This window comes from Ictalurus punctatus, chromosome 13 (genome assembly GCF_001660625.3).
Source record: "Ictalurus punctatus breed USDA103 chromosome 13, Coco_2.0, whole genome shotgun sequence".
NCBI lineage: Eukaryota > Metazoa > Chordata > Actinopteri > Siluriformes > Ictaluridae > Ictalurus > Ictalurus punctatus.
Genome location: NC_030428.2, coordinates 13,915,781 through 13,930,187, shown reverse-complemented (window position 1 = coordinate 13,930,187; position 14,407 = coordinate 13,915,781). Strand labels below are relative to the sequence as shown.

At 40.1% G+C, this 14,407-nt stretch overlaps 1 protein-coding gene across 4 annotated transcripts in view; it reads right to left on the bottom strand.

The window, feature by feature from the left end:
- cacna1g (calcium channel, voltage-dependent, T type, alpha 1G subunit) overlaps positions 1-14,407 on the bottom strand; it is a 126,276-nt gene that overhangs the window by 29,473 nt on the left and 82,396 nt on the right. For all 4 annotated transcript variants that reach the window (XM_053685392.1, XM_053685391.1, XM_053685389.1 and 1 more), the window contains exons 21-23: positions 13,737-13,862; positions 13,524-13,613; positions 12,975-13,167 (exon numbers count right to left, since the gene is read on the bottom strand). In XM_053685392.1, the coding sequence (XP_053541367.1) occupies positions 12,975-13,167; positions 13,524-13,613; positions 13,737-13,862 (409 nt within the window). The remainder of the gene's footprint in view (positions 1-12,974; positions 13,168-13,523; positions 13,614-13,736; positions 13,863-14,407) is intronic.

The following is a 14,407-nucleotide window of genomic DNA, read 5'->3' as shown; positions in this document are numbered from 1 at the left end:
CAGTATGGAAAATGCTAATAAAAACAAAGAGGAGTGATTTGTAAGTGTACTTTGACTTGTATTTAAACAGAAAACAAATGCAGACGAGGTATTTGATGTTTTACCTAATCAACTGCATAGTTATTTGAAGGTTAATGTTTATTTTGAAATTGATGCATGCAACATATTCCAAAAAAGTTCGGACAGGGGCAGTTTAGGACTCATAGCGATGTGAGAAGTTGAAAAAAGAAGGTGATGTGAAGCAGGTGAGGAAATTGTCTAATCATAGTATATAAGCAGCTTCCAAAAAAGGCCTAGTCCTTCAAGAACAAGGATGGGTCGAGCCTCGCTAATCTGCTAACAGATGCGTGAGTGAATAATCCAACACTTTGAGGACAACATTCCCCAAAGACAAATCAGTATGGATTTTGGGCATTTCACCTTCTACAGTGCACGATATGATTAAGATTCAAGGAATCCAGTCAAATCTCGGTGTGTAAAGGGCAAGGCCAAAAACCACTTCTGAATCCGCGTGATCTCCGATCCCTCAGACGTCACTGTCTTAAAAACCGCCATGAGTCTGTAATGGATATCCTGACATGGGCTCGGGAATACTTTGGTAAAACCGCATCAATCAACACCATTCGCCGCTGCATCCACAGATGCAAGTTAAGGCTTTACTATGCAAAGCAGAAGCTATACATCAACACTGTCTAGAAGTACCGCTGATTGTCTGGGCTGAGTCTCATCTGAGATGGACAGTAGCACAGTGGAATCGTGTTTTTTGGTCTGACGATTCAACATTTCAAATAGTCTTTGGAAAAAACAGCCATTGTGTTCTCCAGGCCAACGAGGAAAAGGACCATCCAAGCTGTAATCAGCGTCAGGTCCAAAAGCCAGCGTCTGCTATGGCATGGGGGTGTGTCAGTGCCCATGGCATGGGCACAATTAATGTAGAAAAATATGTACACATTTTGGAGCAACATATGCTGCCATCCAGATGTTGTCTTTTCCAGGGACATCCCAGCATTTTCCAGCAGGACAACGCCAAACCACATTCTGCCTGGATTACAAGCGCGTGGTTGCGTAAGCAGAGAGTGCGGGTGCTAGCATGACCTGCCTGCAGTCCTGCAACCAAAAAAAGGCAACGAAGACCCTGTACAGTTGCGTAGCTAAAGAAATTCATAATGGATGAATGGGGGAAATGTCTACTTGCTAAACTTAACAAACTTGTGCCTTCAGTGCCCAGATGCTTAATAAGTGTTATTAAAAGAAAAGGTGATGGCTATACGAGCATTAAACACATAGGTAAACACATAGGTAAACAGACACTGTGATGCCATCTTATGCTCTGGCATTTGTTGTATGATCCTGATGTTTTTCTTTTTGTTCCCTTCTCCCCTCTATGCCTGTGATTGTTTATGATGGTTTATATGTATGGTGTTGTTGTGTTTATGTTTTTCTATGAACCCACGGTGGAAACAAATTCCCTCTTTGAGGACAAATAAATGATCTATCTATCTATCTATCTATCTATCTATCTATCTATCTGTCTGTCTGTTTGTCTGTCTGTCTATCTATCTATCTATCTATCTACAGTATCTCTCAAAAGTGAGTACACCCCTCACATTTTTGGAAATATTTGATTCTATCTTTTCATGTGACAACACTGAAGAAATGACACTTTGATACAATGTAAAGTAGTGAGTGTACAGCTTGTATAACAGTGTAAATTTGCTGTCCCCTCAAAATAACTCAACACACAGCCATTAATGTCTAAACCGCTGGCAACAAAAATGAGTACACCCCTAAATGAAAATGTCCAAATTGGGCCCAAAGTGTCAATATTTTATGTGGCCACCATTATTTTACAGCACTGCCTTAACTCTCTTGGGCATGGAGTTCACCAGAGCTTCACAGGTTGCCACTGGAGACCTCTTCCACTCCTCCATGATGACATGACGCAGCTGGTGGATGTTAGAGACCTTGTGCTCCTCCACCTTCCATTTGAGGATGCCCCACAGATGCTCAATAGGATTTTGATCCATCACCTTCACCCTCAGCTTCTTTAGCAAGGCAGTGGTCGTCTTGGAGGTGTGTTTTGGGTTGTTATCATGCTGGAATACTGCCCTGTGGCCCAGTCTCCGAAGGGAGGGGATCACGCTCTGCTTCAGTATGTCACAGTACATGTTGGCATTCATGGTTCCCTCAGTGAACTGTAGCTCCCCAGTGCCGGCAGCACTCATGCAGCCCCAGACCATGACACTCCCACCACCATGCTTGACTGTAGGCAGGACACACTGGTCTTTGTACTCCTCACCTGGTTGCCGCCACACACGTTTGACACCATCTGAACCAATAAGTTTATCTTGGTCTCATCAGACCACAGGATATGGTTCCAGTAATCCATGTCATTAGTCTGCTTATCTTCAGCAAACTGTTTGCGTGCTTTCTTGTGCATCATCTTTAGAAGAGGCTTCCTTCTGGGATGACAGCCATGCAGACCAATTTGATGCAGTGTGTGGCATATGGTCTGAGCATTGACAGGCTGACCCCCCACCTCTTCAACCTCTGCAGCAATGCTGGCAGCCCTCAAACGTCTATTTCCCAAAGACAACCTCTGGATATGACACTGAGCACGTGCACTCAGCTTCTTTGGTCGACCATGGCGACTCCTGTTCTAAGTGGAACCTGTCCTGTTAAACTGCTGTATGGTCTTGGCCACCGTGCTGCAACTCAGTGTCAGGATCTTGGCAATCTTCTTATAGCCTAGGCCATCTTTATGTAGAGCAACAATTCTTTTTTTCAGATCCTCAGAGAGTTCTTTGCCATAAGGTGCCATGTTGAACTTCCAGTGACCAGTATATGGGAGTGTGAGAGCGATGACACCAAATTTAACACATCTGCTCCCCATTCACACCTGAGACCTTGTAACACTAACATGTCACATGACACCCGGGAGGGAAAATGGCTAATTGGGCCCAATTTGGACATTTTCACTTAGGGGTGTACTCACTTTTTTTGCCAGCGGTTTAGACATTAATGGCTGTGTGTTGAGTTATTTTGAGGGGACAGCAAATTTACACTGTTACACAAACTGTACACTCACTTCTTTACATTGTAGCAAAGTGTCATTTCTTCAGCGTTGTCACATTAAAAGATATAATCAAATATTTACAAAAAACGTGAGGGGTGTACTCACTTTTGTGAGATACTGTATGTTACACAGTGGTAAACAGTCAATTGTCCTAACTTTTTTGGTGTGCGTTGCAGTCAGCAGATTTGAAATGAGTGTATATTTTCAAAAATAAATTAAATTCACAATGTAAAACATCAAATAATGTGTTAATAATGTGTTTTCAGTATAGTACGGGGTGAATATAGTCAATACAGCCAGAGTTTAAATCTAGCATTCACATAATGCAACTCATAACCTTGTTATGAAGTCATCTCTGATAAAACAATAACAAATGCACATGGTTATCTCTGCCTGAAATTCAATTAACAGCAGCCAAGCTAATCCTCTTTCCTGTTCTTAACTTGGGATGCCCATCCCGAGGTAATCAGTGAATGTGCCAGCTCCATCTCAAAACCAGCCTCTACGAAGATTCCAGATGATCCCAACGCTCTACACATGTTGCTCCTGGGATAGCAATGGGCCTGAGCCATTCTGCTCTCTGTGCCGACTAGGGCCATTCTGGTGCCCTGCTTCTGGAGTTCTCATCGCTTGGAGGCCAGTTACTGATGCTGAGGATGGCCCCATATGGACAGCCTAGGGACACTTGGAAGCCGTAGAGATGGCATTTGACTGCAACTGATGCGGGCAGTTTTGGTGCGGTGTTCAGCAGAATAGACTTCATGTTGAGACTCTGGTTAATCTCCTGATTACACAGCTTCACTTTTGTTTTATCATGTAGCACACAGTTATAGAATGGGATTTATTTATAATTCCACTATCCATTGTTACCCAGATGAGGATTGTTTACCTTTTGAGTCTCATTCCCCTCAGGGTGTCTTCCTCTTATCATCTCAGGGAGTTTTTCCTTGCCACTGTCGCCGTTGCCTCTGGCTTGCTCATTAGGGACAAATTTAGCAATTTAAAATTTAGATTGGAAATGTGTATATTTCTGTACAGCTGCTTTGTGACAATGCCAAATGTACAAATAAAACTGAATTGAATGAATTTTAAAATGACTCTTTTTTTTTTTTGCTTTTTCCATACTGTCCCAACTTTTTTGGAATTCGGGCTGTAGAAATACATTGGTACTCTAGAAACAGGTAACAGTGTAGAAGTACAATGAGCTATAACCATTCTGGGAATATTTCTACTTGAGCATAAATCTCTCTTAACATTTACTTTAATTTCCAAAACTATATGGCTACTTTTAAATTGTCACTGATACACTTGTTACATAGTATATATAGTATATATAGTATATATTAGCACAATCCACGGAACTGGCGCTTCAACGTCGAGATGTTGTTCTCGCCCACATGAGGAGCTTGGGGCTCAGGATGAACCTCAAGAAAAGTATGCTTTCTCCAGTGCAGAGGACAGATTTTTTTAGGGATTATATGGGATTCTACTAAGATGAGGGCTTTTTTATCCCCAAAACACGGAGGGTCAATCCTATCAACATTGAGCAAGATAAAACTGGGTCTGGGCATCCCCTCCAGTCTCTACAAGAGACTGTTGGGCCTTATGGCAGCAGCAGCCAACGTCATACCGTTGGGCCTATTGCACATAAAAACATTACAGTGGTGGCTGAAAAGTCAGGGTTTCATCCTCAGACAAAACCTCTGAGAGTAATCAGTGTCACACGGTGATGCCTACGTGCTCTGGGTATTTGGAGGTGTCCCCAGTTTCTAGCCTCAGGTCACACGATAATGACAGACACCTCCCTCATGGGCTGGGGTGTGGTCTTAGATGGTTGTCCAGCTTGCGGTCTTGGAGCGGCCCTCATCTGGAGTGGCATATAAATCGCCTAGAAATGCGGGCCTTATTTCTAGCACTGAAGTTCTTTTTTCCTCAATTGAGAGGTCACCATGTGTTAGTTGTGACAGACAACACAGTGGTGGTCTCATATATCAACGACCAGGGAGGGTTACGTTCACGCCCCCTGTTCAGGCAGGCACAACTAATTCTTCTCTGGGCAGAGGGAAGGTTCTTGTCAGTGAGTGCAATGTACATTCCGGGCAACTGGAATGTGGGGGCAGACATCCTGTCGAGGCAGGGGCTGAGGCCTGGGGGTTGGAGGCTCCATCCACAGGTGGTGGAGACCATATGGTGGAGGTTCAGCCAAGCAGAAGTGGATGTGTTCGCCTCCGAGGAGACAACACACTGCCAGCTGTGGTTCACCCTCACTCCTCCCGCACCATTAGGGATGGACGCCATGGCCAAGGTCGCATCAATATGCTTTCCCCCCAATCACTCTGTTCCCACAAGTTCTACCGAGAGTTTGCCAAGACTGTCTACATCTGCTGCTAGTAGCACCTTATTGGCCAGCTCGAATATGGTTCTCAGAGATAATATTCCTGCTAAATAGCACTCCTTGGGAGATTCCCATCTGCAGGGATCTACTGTCTCAAGCCGGAGGGCTGATTTATCACCCTCGGCCAGAACTATGGAAACTGTGGGTCTGACCCCTGAGGGGCACCAGCTCATAGATTCTGGTCTCCCAACTGAAGTTGTAGAGACCATGTTGCCTCTGTGGGGCAAAATCCTCTAACTTTGAGGTTTATGTGTGGTCTCAGGCAGCTGAGGCTCATCTGCAGGCCGTGCATACTTTCCTGGGACCTTTCTGTGGTCCTGGATGGTTTATCAGGGGCCCCATTTGAACCCTTAGAGTCAGCCTCTGAGAAGCTTCTGACTCTAAAGGTAGCTTTTCTGCTGGCCCTGACATCTCTCAAGCGAGTAGGAGATTTACAAGCTCTCTCTGTTGCCCCTTCCTGCCTTGACCTTACCCCTGGATTAGCCAAGGCCTTCCTGTATCCTAGGCTGAATTATATTCCTAAAGTGCCTACATCTGCTGCCCAGCCTGTGGTGTTGCAGGCTTTCTGCCCTCGTCTGTTCCTCACATGGAACAAGAGAGAATGCACCTGCTGTGTGCACTAAAGGATCTCTGTACTACCGTCCAGCGCTCCGGCTAGTGGCGTAAGTCGGAGCAGCTGCTGGTCTGCTTTGACGGCGACAGTAGAGGTGATGCTGTGTCGAAGCAGCACATCTCTAATTGGACAGTGGAAGCAATCTCTATAGCTCATGAGGTGCGCGGTCTTGCTACGCCTCTGGGCATAAGGGCTCATTCCACTAGGGGAGTCGCCTCCTCGAAGGCTTTGTCCAAAGGGGTATCCTTACAGGATGTGTGTGCTACTGCAGGGTGGTCTATGCCACACACATTCATTCGATATTACAGCCTGGATATTCATTGTGTCTTGCAGTGACCCTCGGGCTTGGGTCTTTTTGAACAGGCCATACCCTTGGTATGATGTAAAAAATACAGAAAGAACCCTTTTTTTGACCTTTATATGACACTCTCTCCATGTGCATGGTTTCATATCTGCTGACAAGCTAGCAGTAGGCTAACAGTATGCAATCTTTCTCTGTTTTTTAAGTTACACAAGATACCTACAGCAAATGACACAGTAGTACATCTCAGTTCCTGTTAGAGTTTTATTCAACAAAGTTTTAATTATCTTCATATTATCCACAAGAAATATACCTATTGAAATATGTATTAATTTGTCTATTTATAATAGTACGCATATTTGGAGTTAAATATTGTAAAGTACTTCAATTAGAGAAAATTATATATCTTTACATTAAGGTGCACAAAGTAACTAGCAACTTTAACATTAGTACACTACCCACAATTAAAAATAGCATAACTCAAATGACTTAGGTTCTTAGGTTCTAGGTGTAATACAGCATAATGATTTTGTTAACCTAACTTAAGAAAAATAAATTGTCAATCCTGAAGTTCATGGATAATACATTGGTAATAATAAGACTATAAGTTGCATATATCATGTTACAAAATAATAAGTCAGTAACTGTAATAGTTACAGAGTTACAGGTTGGTTAAAAAAAAGAGTTAAGTACTGGTAACAGGATTCATAAATAAAGGTTCCAATTTCTTTTTTTAATTCAGTAAATGTAGCAGGAGGTATTATATATATATATATATATATATATATATATATATATATATATATATATATATATATATATATATATATATACATATATATATATATACATATATATATGTGTGTGTGTGTGTGTGTGTGTGTGTGTGTGTGTGTGTGTGTGGATTATATCTGTGTTGGATTAGCCTGATTTAACTTGTGTGTGTGTTTGTGCTTTCAATGGCTCCCGTAACGAGCGTGCATGCAAAAGAGAGAGAGAGAGAGAGAGATAGGGACAGACAGACAGACAGCTCTGCTGCCATTAGTGTCTGAATGGATGTATGAGCAACAGTGTAAAGCGCTTTATAGAACCATTTACATATAAGGTACATTGTTAAAAAATTCCTTACAGCAAAATCAATGTTTTAATCAGATTCTCTTAAAAGCCTAAATGATTGCAGGCATTATTACAATGAAATAGTTCTACTGCAAATATGTGGCACCAGAACTGGAAATGACCAGTGTTCTCCAGTGTTATTTAGCTGCTTTGTCTTTAAAAGGCCAGGTGAAGTATTACATATAAACAAAGCGATGGAATGTAATTACAGTAAAACTAGATGGCACTGAAGTTGTAATACATTAACCTTTTTCCATAGCGCTTCTCTGTTTTTGCATTACATATGCACCACATCATCCTCTTGTGGTATCTGGCAATAAGAAAGGGTTTCTGTATTACAAATCACAACACTTTTCTCCTAGACTTTCTCCTGGAAATCAAAATGGGAATACTAATTAATATTTAGTACTTATTGCTGAAATCTGGGTTAATTAATGTTATATCACACCAAACATAATGCTAGTTCAGAAAAATATATACCTTTAAGAATGTCTATAGAGGAACACAAACATGAAAAAACACATTCAATTGCCAAAAATGTCTCTGTTAACTGGGAACTTCTTTTTTCTTTTCTTTTTTTTAGCTTTTACCATCTGTTCATTCACAGAAGCAGACAGTTATATAACATAAAGAACACAAATGTCTCAGGTTCCTTTGAAGAATTCAACTGATGTTGAAAGCTGGAGGATAACATGACACTATTCTGCCAATAATATTTGCCAAGTCATGTCATTATGTCCTATCATAGCTGACAAGAAAACATTATTATTATTATATACTGGATGTGGTTAATAACAGTAAAGAATATAACTAATTAAAGCATTATAATCATCCAGTATTGCTCTTTTACATGTTTGCCTACCTACATGCCTGTGCTGTTACTCAGGGATAGATGAGGTAATACACCAAGAGAAAAAAGTTATAAACGAATAAACCTAAGAGCACACCTTAATATTAAGGGAATCCATCAAAAGACCCATCATAACCGAGCTCCATTTAACATAACAATAGATCAGGTTACATATTATTTCTCTCATAGAATGAGCTTCAATTATTTAGTTTCCCAAGCAAAATCCTCCTCACAGAAATCAAGCTAATTTCTACACATTTTACATTTCAGACTACAAACAGTATACATAATTAACCTGAAGCCTACAAATAAATGTATTTACTGATGTAAAAATCGAATATTATATTATGGATGTGAATAGGCACATTGTGTAAGACCGTGCCATCTAAGGCGGTGTCCTCACAGGCCTTTGATGAGCTGTATTAGCGTGTAACCAACATTGAGAAAAGAAGAACATGGCTTCACCCCCAGCGAGTCTTGATTAATCAACACGTTTGATGTGTCCACTAACACACAGCAGCTGCGGCAGCCAAAGCAGAGAGGAACAGGAGCTAATAGAGAGAGACAGATTGGGGTCAGGAAGTCTCTTCTACAGAACCCATGCAGAATTCTCAAACATGCTCAAGGTAAGTGGTGGCAAAGCTAATTAACACATTGTTTGCTCATTATGAACAAAACAGAGCTTGCCAGATGTCCATTCAGAAAGCAAAGATGGAATTCAGATATCACATGTATACAGCATGCACATGCACTAGATGTATACATACGCAATATGTGGTTGTGTTGGTTATACTAAACTAAGTATATTTAATGAAATGCTGAAAGAATAAGACAAATTTAGAGTAACACTGAGTGGTTGAAGGGAACTGAGAAAAGAGCAACGCAATTGAGTGAAAAGCACTGGAGGGTGAGTTTATAGGGGAATAGCTGCAGCTGAAAAAAGTGGGCACTGACAATGACAGAGAGCACAGAGGTCTCCCAGTTTGACTACAAACAATGCCAGTACATACACTCTACACATATTAACACTCTGCTAGTGGAGTTGCTAGATTTGAAACCATGCTGTCACATTTACAGCTGTACTACTGTATGTAATAGGTTCGAATGGAGCCAGAACACAAGGAGGTGCTGAGCTGTGTTGCTCGAATCGACAAACGATTATTGTAATATACCAAGATACCTCAATTTAAATTCCAGAAATATATTATGTGATGTTCACTAGAAACACTCTATGAGCTTACTTTCGGCATCATGTGTTTTACTAGACTTTCAGTTGAAGCTTGTATTGTATTGTATTTACAAAAATTGTATTTTGTAAAGATGTGAGAGCTGTTCATCATAGAACTAGTATGAAAATGGAACTCACAAGAGGACAAAGAGTTTTTAGATTAAAGAAAACTTTCAAAAGCTGCAAAAATATTTATTATTATTACTTTTTTTGTTCTATTGGTAGCAACAGAGGAGTGAGCTGAAGAAGTAGAAGGTGAGCTGGCTAGTGGATTTTCAGCACTTAGAGACATCCTTACTTTCACGTGGTTCAAAATTTGTGATGCCAAAAAATAATAGCACATGGTTGCTCTTTCGTAGTCATTAAATCAATGTAAATAAACATCACAAGCAGCATTCCATACAAATCTCAATTAATCCTATTCCCAACATTGCATAGTGACTTGGGAGCTGGGATTTCTGAAACACTCTTGAAACACTTAATAAATACAAAAAAGTGAGGATTTGGTAACTATATCCTCTTAAAAGCACTTTGAATATTAGGTTGTAATGGTAACTTATGTGAAAACTGACAGTCAGCACTTTTACGTCAGTTCTTTTTGAAACAATGCAGTAATTATATAACAACAAACCGGCATAGCTATAAATGAACTATATTTGAAAATGTAATAATACTTGCAATTATTATGCAAGTACAGTTGAATATGTAAGTACAACTAATGTCAAAAATATCAGGTACTTAATGCTAAGCAGTAACACCATAGTGGTAAGTAATACCAAACTGGTTTAAGACTGAACAGAGTAGGTTGGTGCATGTAGCAAATGTATAATAATAGTAGTAACATTACATAATTTTCAACATTATTCTCAACATTTAGGAAATCATGTCCAGATATGTCTGATATAGTTTACATTAGTTATAGTGTGCTTACATTACCACCCATTAAGGTCTGAGTGAATACTGAATTGTAGCACCAACTAGTATGTACCTATAAGTGACCGTATACTTTAATATCCACCCTGAAATGTATGATCCAGGCATGACTGGTAATTACAAGATATTTAAATATTAAATAGTACATAGCCAGCACACTGCAAATAGTGTAAGTAATTTGTATGAAGAGCCTTAATAAGGTATTTCCAATTACTTAACTTTATGGTAATTATTCACAATAAACTCTCACTTTCTACATGCAGCTACTTTAACTTCAAAGGGAATTAAGAATGTTGCATTCTCAGCTAGCAACATAAAAAGTAAATAATGCTTGTTCTAATTGACCAGTCAATATAGCAAACTATACTGTTTTCTTCTAGAATTGGTGCAGTGATGGTTGAGCAGCAAATCACAAATTGTTGCCATTGACATTACTCACTGAAGCATGTACATCAAATAAATAGATGAGCTGTTACACAATCATGCAGTCTCTGAATAACTGAACAACAATGAGTGTTGTTGTGTGGTTGGTGTGTGTGTGTGTGTGTGTGTGTGTTGTTAGAACAACTCATTATGTCACTAGAATTGTGAAAATAGTGATAACTGGTGAAAACAGGTTACATCACAATACAAAGCGAGCACTGAGTAATGACATCCAAAACAGATATATCAGAGGCAGACAAATTACATAATGCTGGACGTGTAACTCTTCCCCTCACAGTCAGACACAATGCTTCACAATGGGGGCAAAAGCAAGAGCATAGTCTTACATTTGATTTATAGCTAGCACTTACTGCAGTCTGATACCTGGTTATTACACTCAAGCCATAATGGTTATAATCTGAAATAATTCCTGTATTCAGTTACAAATAGATAAAAGCTACATTATAGTATGTATTGTATTAGTTCACAGAGTGCTCTTGATATTAGGTAGAGCATCTCCTTTGTTTTCTCACCTCTTTCTGTCTCTCTCACTCTATCTGTCTGTCTCCCCAGTGTGAGCGTGAGGTTTAGCTGGTAGGAGCCGGTGATGCTGGTGGACAGTTGATGAGTTGTGGATAAAATTATGTACACACATGTCCACAGACAATTCTCACAGGCTTAGATGAGGTGAGGCCTTGAACTAGTGAAGGTGCCCTCCCTCATACTACCCTATAGCCAAAGCCGCTTAAACACCACCACGGTGAACACACAGACATGCCAGAAATACTCTGTACCTGTCAATCCGCTCTCAGGACTGGACCAACTGACACCCGTCAGCATTATATCTAAAAGAATGAGACCATGTTAATCAGGCGAGGCCTGGGAAGCCTGCTGAAGGAGCTGATGTATAAGCAGCAAAAAGTAGCAAAAAGAGTGGATGTTCGGTGAGAATGTGCTGATGAAACAGCCTTGTTTGTAGCTATTTCCAATTATTCTGAGTCCAACTCTAGAAATCAGTGGCTCTACTGTTTTTGCTTCTTTAAAGTTATTACAATAGACAGGTATTTTTTAGTTTTCATCTTTTGATGTCTACACAAACACTATACAACTATAAAAGTTTCCAAACAAAAACAAGCTAAAACAACAGAAAAACACCAATAGACTCACACTGTTGTTCACTTTAAGCTAATGCTTAATGATAAGGGACGTTCCCAGCAAAAAAAGAAAAAAGAAACTGAAACTTTCAAACAGGAGTGAAAATGAGGTACAGTAATAGCCCTTATTTAAGTAACCTAGTACACACAGAGCACTTAAATAAAGAAAAACACAAATCAAATTGAGATATGTATGAATGTAAACAGATCCTGCAGAGGTCACGAAGAAAAAACAGAACAAGATTGACAGCAGCTTGTCCTGCACTAATATTGTCTGTGCTTGTGAGTGTTTGTGTTACTTGTGTAGTGGTTCCACTACTTTTCAGTTACTCATCACCTGCCTTTGGGTATATTTTCAGCTGTATTTCTCAACGGTACAAAGTGACTGCTATCATTTTTTCAAACAATCTGCTGCTAAACCTCCATCATCACACTCGGGGGTGGGGTGTTCTCTTACTGCTGAAAATAGTAGGCAGTTTACTAAAAAAAAAATAAACACAGAAATTGTGAACTTGTGTTGTACGACCTAGACAACTGTTTCGCCAAACAGTGCAAAACTAAAGAATGTTTACCACTGCCCTGCATGCATGGGAAGAGCAGACTTGGCAGACCCCTGGGTCAGGAATATACCACACACCCTGCTCTCCTCTGTCAGGATTCAGGCTGGCATGCAGGCCATGGGACATGCTTGAGCTACGTTCCCAGGCAGAGGGGATCAGGCTGCAAGGGGGATTGTCCTAGCTACGTGCCGGCCCGGGCATTTCATTCATTGCACGCCAATCATTCTGATTAGCACTAGCGTGGAATTTTGCGTCGAATCTAACGGCCAAGCAGGACTCAGAAAGATGTGGAAAGACTACCGACCAGCCAGCTCTTTCTCCTTACTCCTTCTCTTTTTCTCCATCCTTTTCAGGCGTTTCTCCTCGCGCCGCTTGGCTTCTTCAGCTTCCTGGTGTCGCCGACACTTGTGGAAGTTCTCCACCACCACACCCACAAACATATTGAGCACGAAAAAAGCCACGATCAACAGGAAAGAGATAAAATAGAGCAGCATCCAGGGGTTGTGGTTCATCACAGGCTGAAACAAAAAGATTAATCAAATAAATGAACACAGTAATGATTCATAACAACACATTACAAAGCAGGAGAATGAAAGAATCAACTTGAGTGAGATATGATTGTGTCTGCCTGTAATCACAGTAACTATGCACAATATAATATTAATATTAAAAATCTTGATTCAAATATAAAAATGCTTTCGCTACTGCTATACCAGTAATGAGTCAGCTGTCATTTTATCAGACAAGAGACAAGAAAATAAAACTAATAGAGAGAACTGAGAGAAGTAATAAAAAAAAAAAAAAAGACAGCTTCAGAATTCTCAAATGTAAAATGGACTTCATTAGATGAAAGTGTAGTGTGAAGGGCAGGTACCTGTTGATCAACCCCTACAGCATCTAGTCCATCGTACATAATGTCCACCCAGCCATCCTTAGAGGCCAGTACAAAAAGAGACATCAGAGCCTGATGAAGCACAAAGCAAAGACAGTGCAGTTAATGCACATGTCTAAAAAAAGCACAACACACAATTTTTGTTGAAAACAGGGTAAATTACTAAGCTTAAAGAGGGCATGGCTAAGTGCTTACCTGTCCCAGGTTGTCAAAATTGTACTTGTGCCTAACCCACTTGTATTTAGCAAGATGGCAGTCAGATTTATTTGTTATATTCCTTGTATCCTCCCCCTGGCACACATAGAACTTTCCCTTGAACAGCTGTTTGGAGACAAAGAATGAGTCTACATATTCAAGAGTCATTTACATCTTAAGAAGCTTTACACTGAGGACCAATCTCATTAGCAGGAAATTTCACATTACACATTACACCATGGCTTACCCATGAACCATTATTAAAAATGGGGTTTATTGTTTACAGGAAATGTCATTGGTCAACATGAATGACATGTCAACTAGAAGAACAAGACTGACTTTTAATAAAGCTGAGTCTGGTCATTGACTGATTTGCCCTCCATTATATTATATATATAGAGATAGAGAAAAAAACAACAACAGAAAAGTCAATTATGCCTCTAATATTAACAGTACATACAGAGAGTCATGAACAAATGGCTGTAGGATTTCCCCATTAGCTTAGGGAAGTTGTGGAATGATAATGTATTTCATAAAAATCAATACTAGCATATAGAGGGCTGGATTCTGGGCCCCAGGTACCACTCTGCTTGGCCCTAGCCATACGTTCTATACAGAAAATATATATTTGTAGAGTATTAAGTTTCATATCCAGTTAATGTTAATATGAG